Raw genomic sequence first — 18,267 nt, 5'->3', positions numbered from 1 at the left:
GATCTGAAGCAACTAATTGCAGGAAATGGACAAGAAAATCTACTCATATTCAGTATTCTAGATTTATGATTAGGTTTATGATCTTTGCATTATTGCAGGCAAGACCGATCTATAGATAAGTTTTATTTATTAAATTTCTATGCTGCCCATCTTGCTGTCCAAAGTTATAATTTAGTAGAGAACTAGTCTGGTGTAGTGGTTAAGGCATAAAGTTGGAAGCCAAAACACAGTTCCACCTTAGCACAAAGCCAACTGGGTGACCTTGGTCCAATCACTTCACCTAGGAAGGAGACAGTGGAAAAACATTTCTGAAACAAAACAAAACTAGCCTTGGCAGTCTCCAGGAATAAAAATAAATTTGCATATTTAGCTAATTTCAGTGACTAGGTTTGCATAGTATTATGGCTAGGTGGTCATGCTTGCTGGGAGTCTGAAACATGCTTTGAATGTAGTTTAGAGAAGGATGTATGCATTTAGATGTGGTTGAAAGTTGGGTTTTTTCCTCCATTTTTGAGTAACCAATTTTTAAACAATTTAGTTTGGACAATGTAATCATGATAATATATTTATTAAACATCAATTTTTTCTTTTACATTAATTGTGATTCACTGATCAACACAACATGTTAAAGGAGATCAAAAACATCTAATTGCAAAGGAGCCTGCTCCTTGCACAATCTAGTTCTATGTCTCTTGTTTCTTAGTCTTCCTTATTTTTTTGGTTTTCTCCTCATGAATGGTTGTGCATTCAAGAGCGGCTAATTCAGCAAGCCTCTGAAGGAACTGAGATGTGGCTCCACTGACAGGATCAGCAAATTGGTAACCTAAGAGAAGAAAAAAGATTCTACTTGATTGCCTATCATTTTCATTTAATGATACATGTCTAAAAACCATGTGGAAAATACAAACTGGCTCATAATTGAAGGCTCCACTGACATTCCTGTCCTTTTAGTCACAGCAGAGAAATGGTTATCAGTGCTTTTTGGCGTGTTTTGCATTTTTAAGATAAGTATATAACTCCAGGTTTCATTATGGTCTCCCATTCAAATGTATAACCATATTCAACTACAAGACTATCTGCCCACTGCCAGGAGTTTAATCCTGACTGACTCAAGGTTGACTCAGCTTTCCAACCTGCCAAGGTGGGTAAAATGACCCAGTTAAGGACAGTATGTTGAAGTAAACCACTTGGAGTGCTGTGAAGCAGTATACGTCTAGTGCTGTTGCTATTTTTGAGATCTGCAAAGGTTGATTAATGCAGTTATGCATGATGATAACAGTACAATTGCACAAATGTGTATTAACAAAGTTGCATGCTAGCAGAGTGATTTTTGCAATGATATAATTTGTATAATTTGGATGAAGGACTTGAATTTATGTTGGTTGTGATTTAGGTCTGGTAACACAATAAAGATTGCTTTTCCCCAGCTAGTCAGTTAAGGTTCACTGTATTAAATATTTAATTTTGATCCACTCTATATAACAAAGAGACACGCAAGTGTGATTTACTCAGTAAATTATGGCTTGATGTAGCATGCAAACAACATTGGACAACATTTGATTCAGGTTGCAACTTAAATCCTCCCCTTTTTAGATGAGTATTTTGGTGGTGAGATGCTATCAGTCAGAATGAGATGGACTTTGCCAGCCCATGTGTTTTTCTGTCCATATTTAGAACTGGAGGTAGACTGAAAAGCAGAATTTAACAGGCAAGGTGCCTCAATGCCCAAGAGTGCAAGAACAGGGGCTTAATTCTTCCCTAGCAAACAATAAATCTGGAGTGGAAAGCTTGAAATATCTTCCATTTCTGCTCTTAACTTTCGGGGGAAATTGTCAAAATTCAGCCACTTTTGTTACCAACTAAATGCAAGTGTGTTACAAGCTATCTAAAATGGATAATATCACTATAAATGCACTCAATATACATTAAAATCTCCATAGCAGCAATCCAGATGTTCTGAGAAATACAGAAACTGAAAATCATAATTATTTCCAGGATTTGTGGTAGGTGTATAAGGGAATTGTATGAGTGACTATCAAATTAGAGGTAACAGTTATTAAAATTCAAAAATACATTTATATTTTTATTACCACAAATAATTGCTCTTTCAAACATATCAACTGCAACAGAAACAAACTCCCAAAATGGGAAATTACAATGCCAAGTTTTTAATTGCAATTAATGAAATGTACATGTGAAGATATTGCTAAATATTGATTGCCAGTACCTCACATTTTAGGAGCTCTCTTTGCTGGCAAAAGAAACTGATGCATTTACTATCCCTCCAACTGAGTTCTCACAAATGCAGCTCATCCCCACTTTCCCTGCTCAAAGTGGCTAAAGCTGGCAAGAATTCTCCTTCATAGAATTCCAGCAAAAAGACCCCAAAGGTAGTTCTGCCTAAATGACTTGTTTCTTTGATTTTATCCTCCAGTAATCTTTGGGAGGGAACCAGTCTTGAGTGCTAGGTAAAGGGTCTTGCCCTCAATATGGCAGTTGGAGTGCCTGGAGCAACCTATATAAGCCCTACTCTGGTATTGCTTTAAGGTTTTTGTTTTAAGTCAAGGCAGAACAGACATCCACAATGTAAACACCTGCACAGCTATGTCTGAGCCTACTGTGATCATCAGAATATTTTCTCCCCCAGACAATCTACACTTTACAGTATGAGGGAAATGATTCTGGATTCCATTCTTTGCCCATATTGTGGAGAAAATAACATTCAATGTAAAATACAATGTGTGAGAGGACAGGTTGCCTGCAAAATGGCTAACACCTGTGTTACTGTTCTGTCCTCTTCAAGCCTGTGGTAGAAGCAGGAAAGAATGGAGTAGTGAGCAGTGAGTACTAGCCTTTGAGTGCTTGTGTATTGCGAAGGGACCTGTGTGTTTGTATTGGCTTTTGGAATTTGAAGCCCACTGACTGGGTAAATGTAAAACAACTTGTGATACAGTAAAATACAGTGAATACTAATTTGCTTAATTTTTTTAAAATAAAGGCAGAAGTAGGAAATGGCTCTTTTACCAGTCCTGTACTTGACCCTTCCTGGAAATGAAGCCAGTCTGGAACACCTATTGAGTTTCTTCAACCTATAAATGTGCAAGAACATATTGGATAGCATATTTTAATTGCCAGTATTTATTTGTTTGTATGAAGTCAATGGTGCGGCAGGAAATTAAAATATTGATTTAATAATCATATACAGAAATATTTCTCATGATATGATTCAGTAGCCATCACTACCCACATTTTAAATGGTACTGCATTCTTAAGTACTGAAATTGTAGTTGGAGATACAGAATTATCATATCAAATCAGATGTAGACATACTATGGGTTACAAACCATTTTGAAGGTTTAATATTGCTGAAAATGGTACTTTTATTTCATTAGGTAGGGTATTTTCTTTACATTTCTTTACTACATTTCCATTCTTGCCTTTATTTCAAGAGCTCAAAATCATTTAAATTTAAGAAAACGATTCACTATCCCAAAGTCATTCAGTGCTTCCTGGTCAGTGGGATTTACTCCCAGATCGAATATTTAATCAAGAATGGCACATTCAAGAATAGCACTTAGGTAATAGCCTAGTTTTTTAAAAAATTAACTTTCAGCATTTCACTAGTTAGCTATCTTTGCCCTTTCAAACCATTTTACCTCACAGCATCCAACGCTCCAGCTTGACGGTGTGGTTCAGAGTTCTTCAGAGGTGCTGATATGCAAGGCACCTCTTTTTTGGTTGGATGTCCCATGGCAATGTCTCCCCTGTAAAGAATGATAATATATCACAGGTGTGGGTGTATTAAATCTCCCTTCTAAAATAACTTATTTTTTACTCTTGGTAATGTGGAAAGTGCTTATGGCCTTGCATCTTCTAGATCAGGGGTGTCAAATTCAAGGCCTGTGGGCCTGAGCTGGCCCGCGGAACTGGCCTGGAAACAGCAAAGGACCGGCCCACAGTGCCTCTGCCAGCAAAAACAGAACTTGAGGTGGGTGGGTACAGCCCCCCCAGGCTCTGTTTTCACTGGCAAAGGGCTGCAGGAGGCAGTCGTGGCTGAAAATGGGGTGCAGGGTGGCCACAGGCAGTCCTCAGGCTTCCTTTTTGCTGGCAGAGGCTATTAAACTAAAAACAAAAGGAGAAATGTTTCCTTTTGCATTTGGGCATGCAAGGGACAAGAAAAGAGAAAGCAGAAGAGGAAAGACAAGAAAAAGAAGGGAAGATGGGAAGAGAGCAAGAAACGAAAAATAGGGAAAGGGGGAAGGAAGCAGAAAGAATGAAGAGGGAAAGAAAAAGAAGTGAAGGGAGGGAGGGAGAGAGGAAGGAAGGAAGGAAGGAAGGAAGGAAGGAAGGAAGGAAGGAAGGAAGGAAGGAAGGAAGGAAGGAAGGAAGGAAGGAAGGAAGGAAGGAAGGAAGGAAGGAAGGAAGGAAGGAAGGAAGGAGGGAGATTATAATGAGAGTGAGGGAAGGTCTCAGGGAAGTCCTGCCTTAGCACTTGGCCACCACAGGTGTCACCAACACAAGTCCTGTGTCATGCCCACTTCCAGCCATGCCCACCTTGGCCCTCTGAAGTCAAACAGCCCTGATGCCGCCTTCAATGAAATTGAGTTTGACACCCCTGTTCTAGATCAATGTTTCTCTATCTCAAAAATTTCATTTCCTAGAATTCCCCAGCCAGCATCTTCTACTTGCCAAGTTTGAGAAACACTAATCTAGACGCTTGAGATATGGCTCCCAGAGTGCATAACCATCTGGCAGTGCTGGCTAAGATTAAGGAAAATTGAAACACAATATACCTAGAAGAACCAAGCAAAGTATCTGAGAAAACTGTATTATGAGCATATTCAATTATATAAAATTTATTCTTTACCTTAAGCTACACTGAATTCAACTGTGACCATCCCCTAATTTTTGGTATTGCAAATCAATACCAATTAAAATATTTGGTAAAGGAACCATATGCTGAGAAGCTTGAATAAATAAAATTTGTCTTTGGAGATAATGATTTCCATAAGGTAACCTAGACTTCTGATAACTACATAGGCAAGTCTATATAGTTTTATTGGAAAATAGTCCAGTTTGCTATTGCTTTTTTCAGTTTTTGTTTGATTTACCAGTCTAATCTATAGTTCTGGAATTTCCTGGTGGTTTCCTATTCAAATGCTAATCAAATTTGATCTTGATTAATTGATTAACTCTGATCTAATTACATCAGCCACAATTGGTTAGGTGCTGCCATCTATTGGATAAGTCATAATGAGTTATTTCAAAGTACTACTCTTGTATCTTATTTAATGTACAATAACACAACTGAAAAATACCAGCGTGCACTTTTGTCCTCTAACCAAAGTTATTAGAAAAATGGATTCAACTGCCAAATAACTTTGTGATCTCCCTATTAGACCCGGAGCTGGAGCCATTGCCAATTGTTAAATTTTCTAGAATTTTTGAAGCAATAGAGAGAATTGCTGAATAGATAAGCCGTTTTGTGGTCAGTGGCAAGGCACAGTAGCAGCAGTGGAGTCAGCAATGTTGGGGAGATCCAGAGGCACTGGATTGGGAGGGGTAGCTGGTTCTTTACTAGCATACCACTGGCCAGACCCATGACGTCTGAAATACGTTTTATTTAATTTGGCAAAGCAACAGTTCTTTCTCTCCAACACTAAATGAACCTTGAACATACAGTATGCCGAAATCCAAGAGCTTAGGAAAAGTGGTAATATAGCTCTATTAAACTGACTATTGATTTGTTTTGAAATCCTATTTATGTACTTGTCTTCCCCTGTTTTCTGTATTCTCCTTTTCTCAACAAATATATTTTCAGAGCTAGAAGTTTTTGGCTACAATTTTTTTTTTAAAAAGCATGTATTTGTGGAACATTTATTTATTGAATCATGTAAAAATACCAATATTAAACCCAAGAGATATTAATATATTTTTATTAAAAACACTATTTTTAACAAATAAAAATAAGAATGACATTATTTTATTTTTTTTGCAAATACCTTCAAGATCTGGAAAGTAATTTGATTTTGTGGACTCTCCAGGGATCTTTGGACCACACTTTAAAAAACCACTGATTTAGATTGTTGCAGTAATAGTAATAGTTTTTTTTATTATGTGCTTATCACTAACTGCAATACATGAAAGAAAACAACTAAAAATGCATTTCTATTAATCGTGCTATGAAATAATATGAGCTGCTTTTAAACTAGAAGGCTCATAAGTGCTTAAGTAGATCAGACCAGAAAAACCAACCCCACAGGATGACTGGTACTGCACTTTATTTAGATTGGCTAAAATAAGAGGATCTTGCAAGTCAGATTATGCTTAACCTCTCTTCCTTATACCTGAAATAACTAGGGAAGTACTTGCCTGAGCTGCTTATGAGTATTAGCTTGCTTCCCAGGACTTTAGAACTTTTCAGCCTCAAGAAGTTGTGGGTTCTCTAACACTATTTTACAAAGAAATTGGACAACTATTTGTTTGAAATGGCATAGAGTATCCTGTTTGAGCAGGGGACCATCCAACTCTGTTGTTCTTTCTATTAATCTGCTTCTTTGCCTAGGTAAGAGTTCTTACATATTTCTTGCTTTGTCCAATAACATGGAATACTTCTATATATTTAAAATGACAGGTAAGGTTTTTTTTAAAGTAATAAACTAAGTCCATAGGGGTACATGGGAAAGAAGAATGTTTATTTTTTTTCTAAATTTAAATGATCTGATTCCAAGTGTCAGCCTGATGGAAGCCTTGTGTTTACTCAAGCTACCGCTTGTACAGTGCTGGGATTCAATTTTTTTTTACTAACGGTTCTATGGGTGTGGCTTGGTGGGCGTGGCTTTGTGGGCGTGGCAGGGAAAGGATATGCAAAATTCCCATTCCATCCCCACTCCAGGGGGAAGGTTACTTCAAAATTGTTCCCTCCCCTCCCCACTAACCTGCTTTCCAGCTCTGTTCTCATGTGTAGGGCAACAAAAGAAGACTCAGCCTATCAGCTGGGACTTGGGAGGCAGAGAATAGATGGGGGCAGGGCCAGCCAGTGGTGGTATTCCAAACTACTCAAAATTTCTGCTACCGGTTCTCCGAACTACTCAAAATTCCTGCAACCGGTTCTCCAGAACTGGTCAGAACCTGCCGAATACCATCTCTGCCCTTGTATTGGCTTTTTTAGCATAATGTGTACCAGAAACACACTGTCAATGTTGATTCCTGGCAAGGTGTTTCAGAAGTAGTTTGCCATTGCCTGCTTCTTATGACTGAGAGAGAATGACTGGTCCAAGATCCCCAGCTGGCCTTTTGTCTAAACTGGAACTAGAACTCACAAGTGTCCTGGTTTTTAGCTCAACCACTACACCAAACTGCCTCTTGATCTTAATCTTTGAAAGGTTGCAATTGACCAAATTTGAAGAAGTTAGAAGACAAAAAATGTTAAGGATCAGAACAGATGTCTTCAGTTTTCTAAACTCTTCCAGCTGCTCCAGAAACAACTGCCTCCTCCTAAAAGGGACAAAAAACTTGTCCTCACCCATGCGGGTGATATTCTGAAGCCATAAAATAGGTATGTAGGTAATATATGTGGCCTATAGATTGCTCACATAAGGAATATAATATTACAGTAAAGTTAATTCCTTTCAATAAGAAATTAAGTCTTACCTGCTTTTGTAGTTGCCTTCAAAAAAACTTTGGGAAAGAGTAGTTGGAAGCAAATATAAAGGTGGCAATCTGGAATCTTCATTACTATCAGAGCTAAATGATGAAAATAATAACATTAAATTAGTTTAGTTTAATGTATTGTCATTTCACCTCGTACAGTGAAATTAAATACCATCTTCAATGTACATTATGACTATGAAAATAAACAAACACACATCCTTCATATTCTATACACTGAAATGAAAACCCCTGATATTGCATTATTGCATACAGTAGAATTCAATAGAGGTACTGCCCTACAGACTAGCATTAGCAGCTGAAACACTTAGGAAATTGACAATGATAACTTATCAGTGTCCCACTTCCTTCTTTGTCTTTGATCTAGTCACCAGAGTAAACTCCTACTTACTCTAATGTAGACAATAATGAATATTGCAAATTAGCTTTATTGTTGCCTTAATCTGGTGGCTTTTGAACCGCTATCCTATTTTATTTTATTCACTGTTTTGTCACAGACTGTTCAGAAGTTATTCTAAAAGCATTTTAATAGCTTATCATGAACTGCTTTGGGTACTGTTTACTGGAAATTTGGCAAGAGTAAAAGCCTTAAACTGAGGCCCTTTATGGCACAGGCAGGACATTATTTGTATTTATCACTTTATCACTTTTTTTTTCTTAAAAACACAAGAATTAGGACCAACTCTGGAATATGGGTAATAATCTGAATATATAAGAAAATATTTTACTCAGGAATAGCATCTTGACAACAATCATAACGACTCCTGGGTGCTAACCTTATATTGCTATAATTTCTAAGTACTGTCACAGTCAACCTCAGAAATACAAATAATACAATAATGGGATCATTATTGATCCATGCATCATGGGAGCTGTTCATATCTATTTTTTGTAAAGTATTTTGATGACATCAAATGAACAATGCAAACAAGGATAATTTGGGAATGAAATGGCACTTATGATTCTGTAAATTATTTTGTGCAGTACAATCTGAGAAATAACATTTGCATATTCCTCATATTAAAACCCAAAATAAAATAATATACCTGCTTGGAAATTGATCAGCACAACTTTGTGTCTTTTGTATAACAGGAAGGGAGTTTGGTATTGCAGGATATTCTTCCGTACTCTGAGAAAGACACTGCATTGCAGTATTTTCATTGGAATCACTCAAGCCATATGCAGAGGCATACTCTGCTTAAGGGAATAATTCAAAATAGGAAACATGAAATATCAGACAAGAATTTCAAATACACTAGCCTTAATTATAAGTGCACAGAAATCAAGCACTGAAATCAATAGAAGAAATACGTCCAGAATAAATAAGGACATGTTTACCTAGAGATACTCAACTTGGCTGTCTAGAGAAAAAAAACCCAAATCACAACAGAAACAGTGCTCAACAATGGGAGCACCTTCTATTAAACTATTTTTAGATATTATAAAATAGAAAAGAAACAAAATAGGAAACAAAAACTAAAAGCTGTCTTCATCATGACAACTCCACATAGAAATGTAGAGACTGAATAACATGTTCCTTATGATACACTGTCAGTTCCCACTTTCTGCTTGAAACATGCAGGCAAGACAGCTGCAACAGAAAAATAAACTCCACAGATTTCCATAAGACTTACTCCCAGGTATGTGCAAATCAATTTATTTACAAAGTTACGAACTTTTGCTAATGCACATGTATCTATCCACAACTCTAACTTAGAAGGTCCCAGGAGTCAACAGAAGATGGAGAACAGTTAGCAGTGCCAGAAACTAATTCTTTCCCACCCTATCCAAACTTCTACTTGCATACTGTTAAGGTAAGAACTGGGTATGCTTTTTATGCTTATTGGACTTGCAAAGAAAACAGAGTTCTGAATAGCCTCTCGGAATGTAACCTGTTTATAACTAGAGCACCGTCTATATAGAACTGCATCCTCCTAATAGATGGACTTAAATGCATCCATCTCAGAAAGCTATGAATGACAATATCCCCAAACATAAGGAAAAAAACCTCCAAAAAAGAACTATAGAAAAATTTAAATATGTTAATCTTAACCATATGCTGCTAATATTATTATAATTATGATTTAAACTGTAAATATAACTAATTTTATTTACATTTTAAAAAATTATATAATTGGCTTCAGGCCTGCTTCCCAAACGATTGACAAACAAATGTTCAAATGTAACATCAAACAAAACAAAACAATAAGAATTCAAAAACACTAATAAATCTGTGGAAGAAAGACTCTTTGAAATCTTTTAAAAATATGCAATGTCATGGCAACACCTGTATAAAATTACACAACTATATTTAATAAATATTTTAACAAAGTTCCTGCAAAATTGTTATATGTTTTACCTTGTTTAATTCTTTTTGTCTTTAAAACCGCATTTTTCCAACTATCCATAAATGGTTCACTTTCAAATAATTTTCCTTTACCATCCAGGAATTTATTATCAGGTGTCAGGAATGGCAATTTTCTTTCTTTTGGGATTGGCTGAAAAGTGGTATGTTTCCTATTTCAGACAGAAAAATGGAACACCATGTGCATATGTAAAAACAACAAATATGTAATGATTCTCAAATATTATAAAGCACAAATGTATTTCAGATAACCAAGTCAATAAAGAATCTGGTTACAATGCTACCATTCATTTCAAACACACTTTCTTTCAGCTTTTGGTAACCAAGGACCTTTCTTAGAGGTGGGAATACAACTTCTGGAATTCCAAGACAAACAGGGCCAATGAAGGATGAAATACTTCCCAATAGATTTGAAGGGACCAAGTTATAAAAACTTCCCGAACTGATCATCCCTAAACAATATTGCTTTGGCTAACTGACAGGTTCTATACACTATCATGGGTAGTTTTAAACCTTATACTTTTAGGAATCCGTTTCTATATCAATAGTTTTATGTGAAACTCCTAAACATCAGCCATGGCTGACATGGTATATTAAAGAACTGTGGAAAATCTTCAAGGGTAGTTTTCTTGCACTTTGTATGTAATTTGTATGTAGTCCATACAAAGAGCATTTCAGACATTTAGTAAGAGTAGGCAAGATGGCTTTCAGAAATTTCAGTACTACATTTTTTATTAATTTATTAAAGAAGTTTAATGACTCTCTTTAGAAATCATGGGTCTTAGGCAAAAATAATCTTCCAAAAGCAAAAAATTGTTTTATTAAAGAAACAGGTCTTATACTACCATTGCTATCACTGTCTTAGCTATTGATTCTTTTATATATGTTTCAACTTTAACATTTCCAAATAGGTATTTCAGTTTGTTCAATTTCCCTCTACCCTAAAATAGCAAATGGTATATCCTAAATGTTCTTACCTACCAAAATATGTTTTAAGAATAATTATTATAAATTCCAATGTGCCATAAAAAAAATAAAAAAGAACGTATGTTTTTCTCAAAATCAAAATCCAAGAAAAATATGCCACAATTATATCATGACTATATTCAATAGAAAAATACTTTGCTAATAATTTCTACCTATTATTATTTTGGTTTAGGCATTGATTGATTGTTGTCTGTGCCGTCAAGCTGTTGTTAACGCATTGGGGTCGCATAAACAGATTTCCTCCATCACAATCTTTCAGATCATCCAACAATGTCTCATTGCTGCAGTAACTAAATCTATCTTGCTACTGGTCTTTCCTTCCTTCCTTCTTTTCTTTCTTTCTTTCTGATCTCCCTTCTTTCACCTTTTCCAGCATTAGAGCTTCTCCAGAGAGTTTGGTCTGTAAATACTGTGCTCACAGTGCCTTGAGTGGGAACTCTGGGTGGATTTTGCTCAATGATCCATTAGTTTGTTTTCTTGTCTGTTGATGGTATTATCAGGAGTATTCTCTAAAAATTTCAAAATGTGCTCAAGGTATTCAATTTTGCTTCTTCAAAATCCAACTTTTGCTTCCATAGAGTGTCATATGGAATATGATCTTTGTAGTTATAGACCTATCATCGCATTTGAGTATCATTTCTACAGCTTTCACAAATGTTTTCTACCAAGTACTAGTTTGCAGTGTATTTCTTGATCAGATGTAGCAAATAGTAATTTAGGAGACTCTAATGCTCTCATACCACTTATCTTTGAGTCCCTCTCTTTATCCCACTCACTTATAAAAAAGAGTGAATTATCTGCCTCAGTTAAGAGGTACAGATATATATTTATCTGGAAATGCTAGATTAGAGTAGACTAAAAGCATCCCATTTTCTATTAAAAAAAACTAATAAAACTTTTTAAGATTAAAAAAAAAAAGAATTTAATTGATCCTGGTTTAAAATACTTACCATTTTGGAACACAAGAGATCTTTGGGAGTTTGCCATTATCTACCTGTAAATCTGCAATGAAATATTTTGCTTTCATTTGAAAATGTAAAAAAAATCACTACTTTTTTTAAAAAATCAGTAAATATTTTATAGAATGATGAAAAAAATATTTGTATTAAACATAGCTATAATTTTCCCCTTCTTTTGTAGGCAAATAATTCAAATCAAAATCTTAAGATATATAGTTAAGCAAAGGGGGAAAGAGATATTTTATTAAAGGAGAGCTATGATTTTCTTTAGTAATGAAACATTTTCTGTAGTATTGGCATCCTAAAATAAATATAATAACAACATAGAACATTAACTACCAGTAATAAAGTTGCAAGTACTAGAGAAAGCAATTTAAAGCATTTAGCCTATTTATAAAAGAGATCTAAATTGTTTAACAAATCCATACTTACTGAAATATTTTATATATCTATGCCTATATCTAGATTCCACACAACAAAACAAAATAATCAAAATCAGTAAAACACAACCCCCCCCCCAAACTATCTCATTACATTTTCTGCAAGGCGATAACATAACTTTCCCAGCTCTGATGCTCCCTGGATAAAGAGGATGACTATTCACATCAACCCTAGCCCCAAACCTTTGGAGAAAATAAAATACTAAACTAGCAATAAAACATGTTGAAATATCTGGACCATAAAAATAATTGTTTTCTTGAGATCAACAAAGGTATCATAACTGGCACTATGTGTACTTTTTTAGGGAGGACATTACACATCAATACTCAGATAAGGTTGGTCACTCTGTGCTGAACATAGAGTGTCAAGAGACACAAAAAATAACCTCAGATAACAAATAAAAGTTCAGCCAAGCTCATGTACCATAAAATATATTATTTCAGCTGGCTAGGCCTGGCTTCACACCATTTCCATTTTTGTGGACAATAATTGGACACTGATTGTATATGGAGTTAGAGGAACAATAACCCAGCTATGTAAACATTGGTTACATATGCATAGAGTTGTCTCCAGTTAGTTGGCCAGATGCACTGCATTTTGTAATACAGATCAATTATGATCATTCAATCAGTGACTAGTCAAGTTACTACAGCAATGAATGAAAGGAGGATATGTGAATTGGATGTTGGTGTTTTGGTTACAATATTACATTATTATAGTAGAAAAAGGAAGTCATACTTTCCAAACTTACAATGATGTATTTAACATAATTTATCAGATAATACAAATAATCTGCATTTAATGATAGTAATTGGGAATGTAATTTCCATCACTAAGCAATGCAGTCATAAAGCAGGATACCCCATGATTGAATCCTTTGAATGAGTTATAAGTACCGGTACTGACAGGTAAGTATGTGTGGAGGAGGGACCGCCTATGTGAATGTGTGTAAATATGAGGTTCATGTCTTTCTGTATGAACTAGTTATTTATTGATTTAATAGATTTATATATTTTCTTCTCTCCTCAGTAATATAGTACATATTTTTACAATTAAAATTATCCAAATTAAATACCATGTAAAGTAGTTCTCAACTAACAACCACTTGTTTAGTAACCATTTTCAACCCAAAGGCATTTTAAAAAGTAACTTCTGACTATTTTTCATTCAACAGTTGCAGCCTCTCATGGTCAAGTCATCAGAATGTGGATGCTTGGCAAATAGCATGTATTTATGACGGTTGCAGTATCCTGGGGTCATTTTGCGATCTTCTGACAAGCAAAGTCAGTGAGAAAGTCAGATTCCTTTAATAACTAATTTTACTAACTTAAGAATTGGATTCATTCACTTAACAGCTGTGGCCAAGAAAGCTCATAAAATGGGGTAAAACTCACTTAACTATTTTGCTAAGCAATGGAAATATTGGGCTCAATTGTGTGAGAACTATGTGTAGAAAACTGAGACACATACCCATAAGAGATGTAATGCTTAATAATGTTGAATATATATGATTCTATTATAAATTCATAGTATAAAAAGACTAATAAAATAAAATAATTGTAGAAGAGACTAAATCAAATATTGGTTCTGGCATTTGATATAACATGCACAGCATTTACTACTTTGTCTTGGGATTGGCAGCCGTGAGGAAAAGATTACACTCTCCTAGCAAAGAGAGATTTACAGTGGGTCCCAATTGCCATATCTTAAGGCTATGCTTTGAATGCTGTGGCTTAATGAGATTTTTCTTCAGCCTCTAATCCTAGGAGAAATCATGTAAAATGCAAAGCAGAATCTTTGATCATGAGAAATAAACAAAAAATGCAGACTTCAGATCCAGCAGCTTTATTAGTCCAATTCAAAAGTTGCCAGGTTTAATGTTTACAAGTACAAGCAAGTTGTTTAAAGCTGCACTGAAATATGAGAATGGATAATTATGGAGCTACCAGAACTACACCTGGCTATATAGTATAGCTAGACAACCTATGTGTTGTTGGGTTATTTCAGAGTTATTTCCTTAGCAAGCTTCTGAATGCCTTCAACAATGACAGAGATTCTAATGTACAGAGATTCTATGTCTTTGTCTGATGAACCATTTGTTTAGCAATTGTTTAAAATTTTAGTAGTATATTACATAGATGGATTTTACCAATGCATAGTAGTTCTACCTGTACAGTTAATGAATCTTTTGAGGGATTACCTTGCTATTACAGCATTTTCTCAAGTTACAAATGTTCAAAATAAAACAATTAACCAACCCAAAAGAAGGCTAGATCTCCAACTTTCTGATTTTGTGTTCCAATCAATGCTATCATTCAAATTCACAAAATCAACAATTTTCTCAAAGCATATTTCAAGCTTCCCAATGTCTTTATTTGCATAATCACACCATCCATATTCTTGCTCAAGTTATTTCAACTAGAAAGTCATACTCTATTAACTTTAGATAATAGATAATTTTTAGCTCCATGGTTAGTCATTAAAGTTTTTTAAAATTTATATGGGGGGGGAGGGGGCTGTTAAGAAAAACCCAGTAGGAAAAGATCCAAGTCCCATTTATTCTGGCATTTTATTCTCACATTGACCAATCAAATGTCACGTTAGCTAGGGGATTCTGGGAATTGATGCATTTGGATCTTAAATTGCCAAGGTTGAGAAACACTAATATAGGTAGTGGTGATCCTTCTGCCTAATTCCCTTTTAAAATTGTACATGTTTTGGCAGACCATTCTTTATAAGAATGTTGCTTTTTATATGTTGTGAATCTTCCATTATTCAGCTTTACTGTATGGGTTCTCAAATATTATGATACACATTGTTTCTAAATGATACATTTTAATACATGAGAGTTCAACATAACAATTACCAACATTTGCAGTACAATTATTCCTATTACCATTACCCCTTACAAATAATTGGTACTCCCAATTTTTACATTACTGTCATACTTTACTAAATCAGTTTTGTTAGTTCCATTCTGATTTTGTTAATGCTTCATTTCTGTCAAGTTTCATTCTGGCAAAATGAAATTTGTTCTTGCATTAATTTTATGTAAAATAAAGTGAATACAGTAAAAAATATGTTTAAGCATCAGTACATTATTTTTTGCAACTAATTAGTTTTTTTTTTTGACATCTGGCATTTTTAGGCTACAGATCAATTACAGTACTCCTTGACCATAACTGAGCTCAAAATTTCTGTTGCTAAACAAGACAGTTGTTAAATGAGTTTTGCTCCATTTTACAACCTTTCTTGTCACATTGTTAAGTGAATCAACCCAATTGTTAAGTTAGTTAACACGGTTAAGTGAATCTGGCTTCTCCATTGATTTTGCTTGTGAATAGGTTGCAAAAGTGAACACGTGATCCTGGAACATTGCAACATCATAAATACATACCCCTTGCTAAGTTCCTGGATTTTGACTACATGACTATGGACATGCTGCAATGGTCATTAAGTCACTTTTTTCAGTGCCATTGTAATTTCAAACAGTCACTAAACAAATAATCTTAAACTGAGAACTACCTGCATGCTTTTGAGTATCAGTCTTATTTAGCTCAGTGAAAGTTGTGACTCTGACTCAAACACTATTCTATTCCTTGGTTTGTTTCAACCATAGCTTCTTGAACTGACCAGACTCACAGACATGGCTAAACCAGAAGGTACATATCATAATAGCTGGACTTACACATTCCAAACCATTAAACACATTTTCACTTACTTATTTTTATTTATTTATTAAATTTATATGCTGCTCATTTCACTATCCAAAGTGGGCTATATTTGGCATTTGGGAGGGGCCTGAGGGCTGCAGTTAAGTGAGATGAGTAAGGGCAAGAATTTTGCTTTGTTCTTCCTTGGTCTTTAGAAGGTCTGACCTAATTAGTCCTTAGATAGGAGACTATTAAAAATATGAAGTTAGAAAGCAATTTATTTACTGAAATGGCTATATTGACTTATCTGTTTAGGAAGGAACTATAAATAATTTTATAAAAGACTGGAAACCTTTTACAGATTTTTTGTTGTTGAAAATGGATAAAAGTGGTGATATGGGAATTTACTGATTAAAAGGGTTATTTGGGAAGAATGGAACCATGTGACACAATTTGGGAGAATGGAAATGATAATAACTATTTTTGCAAATGCTGCAAAAAAGTTTGGAAGTTACTTCTTTAAATATTTTTTTTCTTTTTTCCACTTCCTTTTCACTTTTTCATCACTTCATATCTTTTCCCTTCCATTTTTTCTTTATTTTTCTGTAGTTTTTTAATCCTGTCCAAATTTATTTTTCTATAAAAATTATACAAAAGAAAACCCTGTCTTCAGGGCAAGAAAGCAACATGGGTACAGCACATCCCGACGTCGTTAGTATTCCAGCTCAACTCCACTGTACCCTTTAATGCGAGGCCTCCTTTTGTTACTAAAATCAGTTCGTGCCTCAAAATGTTGCAAAACTCCGCCATTCTTAAACCTGTGCCAGGTAACACCTCCAAACCCTTTTGGCGAATTTCCCCTTTATTAGGCGGCGGGTCCCCCGCGTAGACCCCTCGAGCTACCCCAGACACACGCGTCCCGCACACGCACGGCTCCCTGACGCACCGCGTGGCTTGAAGTGGGTGCGTTGCTGGCTGCTACTCATAGCGGCCCTTGTACCGCGCTGCCGGGGGCGAAAGGCAACGGAGGGCGAGGGGCGAACCGACACCCAAATCCCTCGTCTCTGCAGAACTTGGGAAGACGGAAGCTATCCGGGACGCTCATGGTCCCCAGCGGCGGCCACCGGCACCCCGAAGGCGGCAGGACCGGCGATAGCAGCGGCAGCGTTACCATTCCTGCCCTTCCGGTTTTTTTAGCCGCGTCGCCGGCCAGAGCAAGCAAGCAAGGAACCGAGGCCTCCGGTCGCTAGGCAACCGGAAAGCCGCAATAAAGTGAAGCTCCGGGTACAGTCTTACGTTTGGTGGGCGGGGAGAAGATGGCCGCGAAGACGCGGTTCTCTCCTGCCCAGTATCCCCGTCCTTTCCGGGGCATGTGCTAGATCCTGGCTGTGTTGATGAAATGGCAGGAGAATAATACATAGAATAACAGTTGAAAGGGACCTTGGAGGTCATCTAGTCCAACCCCCTGCTGGAGCGTCTCTATACCATTTAAAACAAATGGCTGTTCAGTCTTTTCCTGAAAGACTCGAGTGATGGGGAACCCACAACTTCTGAAATCAAACCATTCCACTGGTTGATTGTTCTCAGCTTAGGAAATTTCTCCTTAAGTTCTAGGTTGGTTCTGACCTTGATTAGTTTCCATCCATTTTGTCTGGCCTTCTGGTTCTTTGGAAAATGTTTTGCCCGCTTCATCTTTGTGGCAGCCCCTCAAATATTGGAACATTGCTGTCATATCTCCCCTAGTCGTTTTTTTTCACTAGGCTAGAACTATCCAATTCTTGTTTTAGCCTGTAGTCCCTTAATCATCTTTGTTGCTCTCCTCTGTTCTCTTTCCACAGTCTCAACATCTTTTTTAATATTGTGGTCACCAAAACTGGACGCAGTATTCCAAGTGTGGCCATACTAAGGCTTTGTAATGTGGTGCTAATAAGTCATATGATCTTGATTCTATCCCTCTATGCAGCCTAGCCTTGTATTGGCTTTTTTGTCTTTATGGTACTTTATAGGGAAAGGTATTTGCCTTATTTATTTCCAGAGCGGGTATTCAGCAGGTTCTGACCAATTCTGGAGACCGGTAGCTGAAATTTTGAGTATTTCAGAGAACCAGCAAATATCACCTTTAACTGGCCCTACCCCCATCTATTCTCTGCCTCCCAAGTCCCAGCTGATCATCTGCGTCTCCTTTGGTTGC

The 18,267-nt window shown here is 36.2% G+C and overlaps 1 protein-coding gene across 4 annotated transcripts; it reads right to left on the bottom strand.

Annotated features, from left to right (window-relative positions):
- Positions 1-552: 552 nt before the first annotated feature.
- C3H8orf89 (chromosome 3 C8orf89 homolog) lies at positions 553-17,335 on the bottom strand. 4 transcript variants are annotated; one of them, XM_026706090.2, is made up of 8 exons: positions 17,023-17,335; positions 11,974-12,025; positions 10,031-10,188; positions 8,718-8,865; positions 7,654-7,746; positions 3,657-3,764; positions 3,025-3,089; positions 553-823 (listed from the first exon to the last, which is right to left on the bottom strand). In XM_026706090.2, exons 1-8 carry the CDS (start codon positions 17,060-17,062, stop codon positions 684-686), a joined length of 804 nt encoding a protein of 267 aa, XP_026561875.1. In that variant the 5' UTR covers positions 17,063-17,335; the 3' UTR covers positions 553-683. The 4 variants fall into 4 exon arrangements, with proteins under 4 accessions (XP_026561875.1, XP_026561874.1, XP_087787517.1 ...); XM_026706089.2 differs by having other exon boundaries at positions 8,718-8,868; positions 17,023-17,296; XM_087931391.1 differs by lacking the exon at positions 17,023-17,335 and adding an exon at positions 12,415-12,749.
- Positions 17,336-18,267: the final 932 nt, after the last annotated feature.

This window comes from Pseudonaja textilis, chromosome 3 (assembly GCF_049901715.1).
Source record: "Pseudonaja textilis isolate UNSWEBS1 chromosome 3, rPseTex1.2, whole genome shotgun sequence".
Classification (NCBI taxonomy): Eukaryota; Metazoa; Chordata; class Lepidosauria; order Squamata; family Elapidae; genus Pseudonaja; species Pseudonaja textilis.
Note: the sequence above shows the minus strand (reverse complement) of the source record. Positions and strands in the feature narration are given on the sequence as shown.

Bases quoted from the DNA above. Each gene is read 5' to 3' on its own strand.
- C3H8orf89 (XM_087931391.1), bottom strand. From the start codon at position 12,538: ATGTTATCGCCTTGCAGAAAATGTAATGAGATAGTTTGGGGGGGGGGT. The intron at 12,026-12,414 runs GTAAGTATGGAT...ATTTCATTGCAG, and splicing joins TAGATATATAAAATATTTCA to ATTTACAGGTAGATAATGGC. The intron at 8,866-10,030 runs GTAAAACATATA...TCCCTTAAGCAG, and splicing joins GACAAAAAGAATTAAACAAG to AGTATGCCTCTGCATATGGC.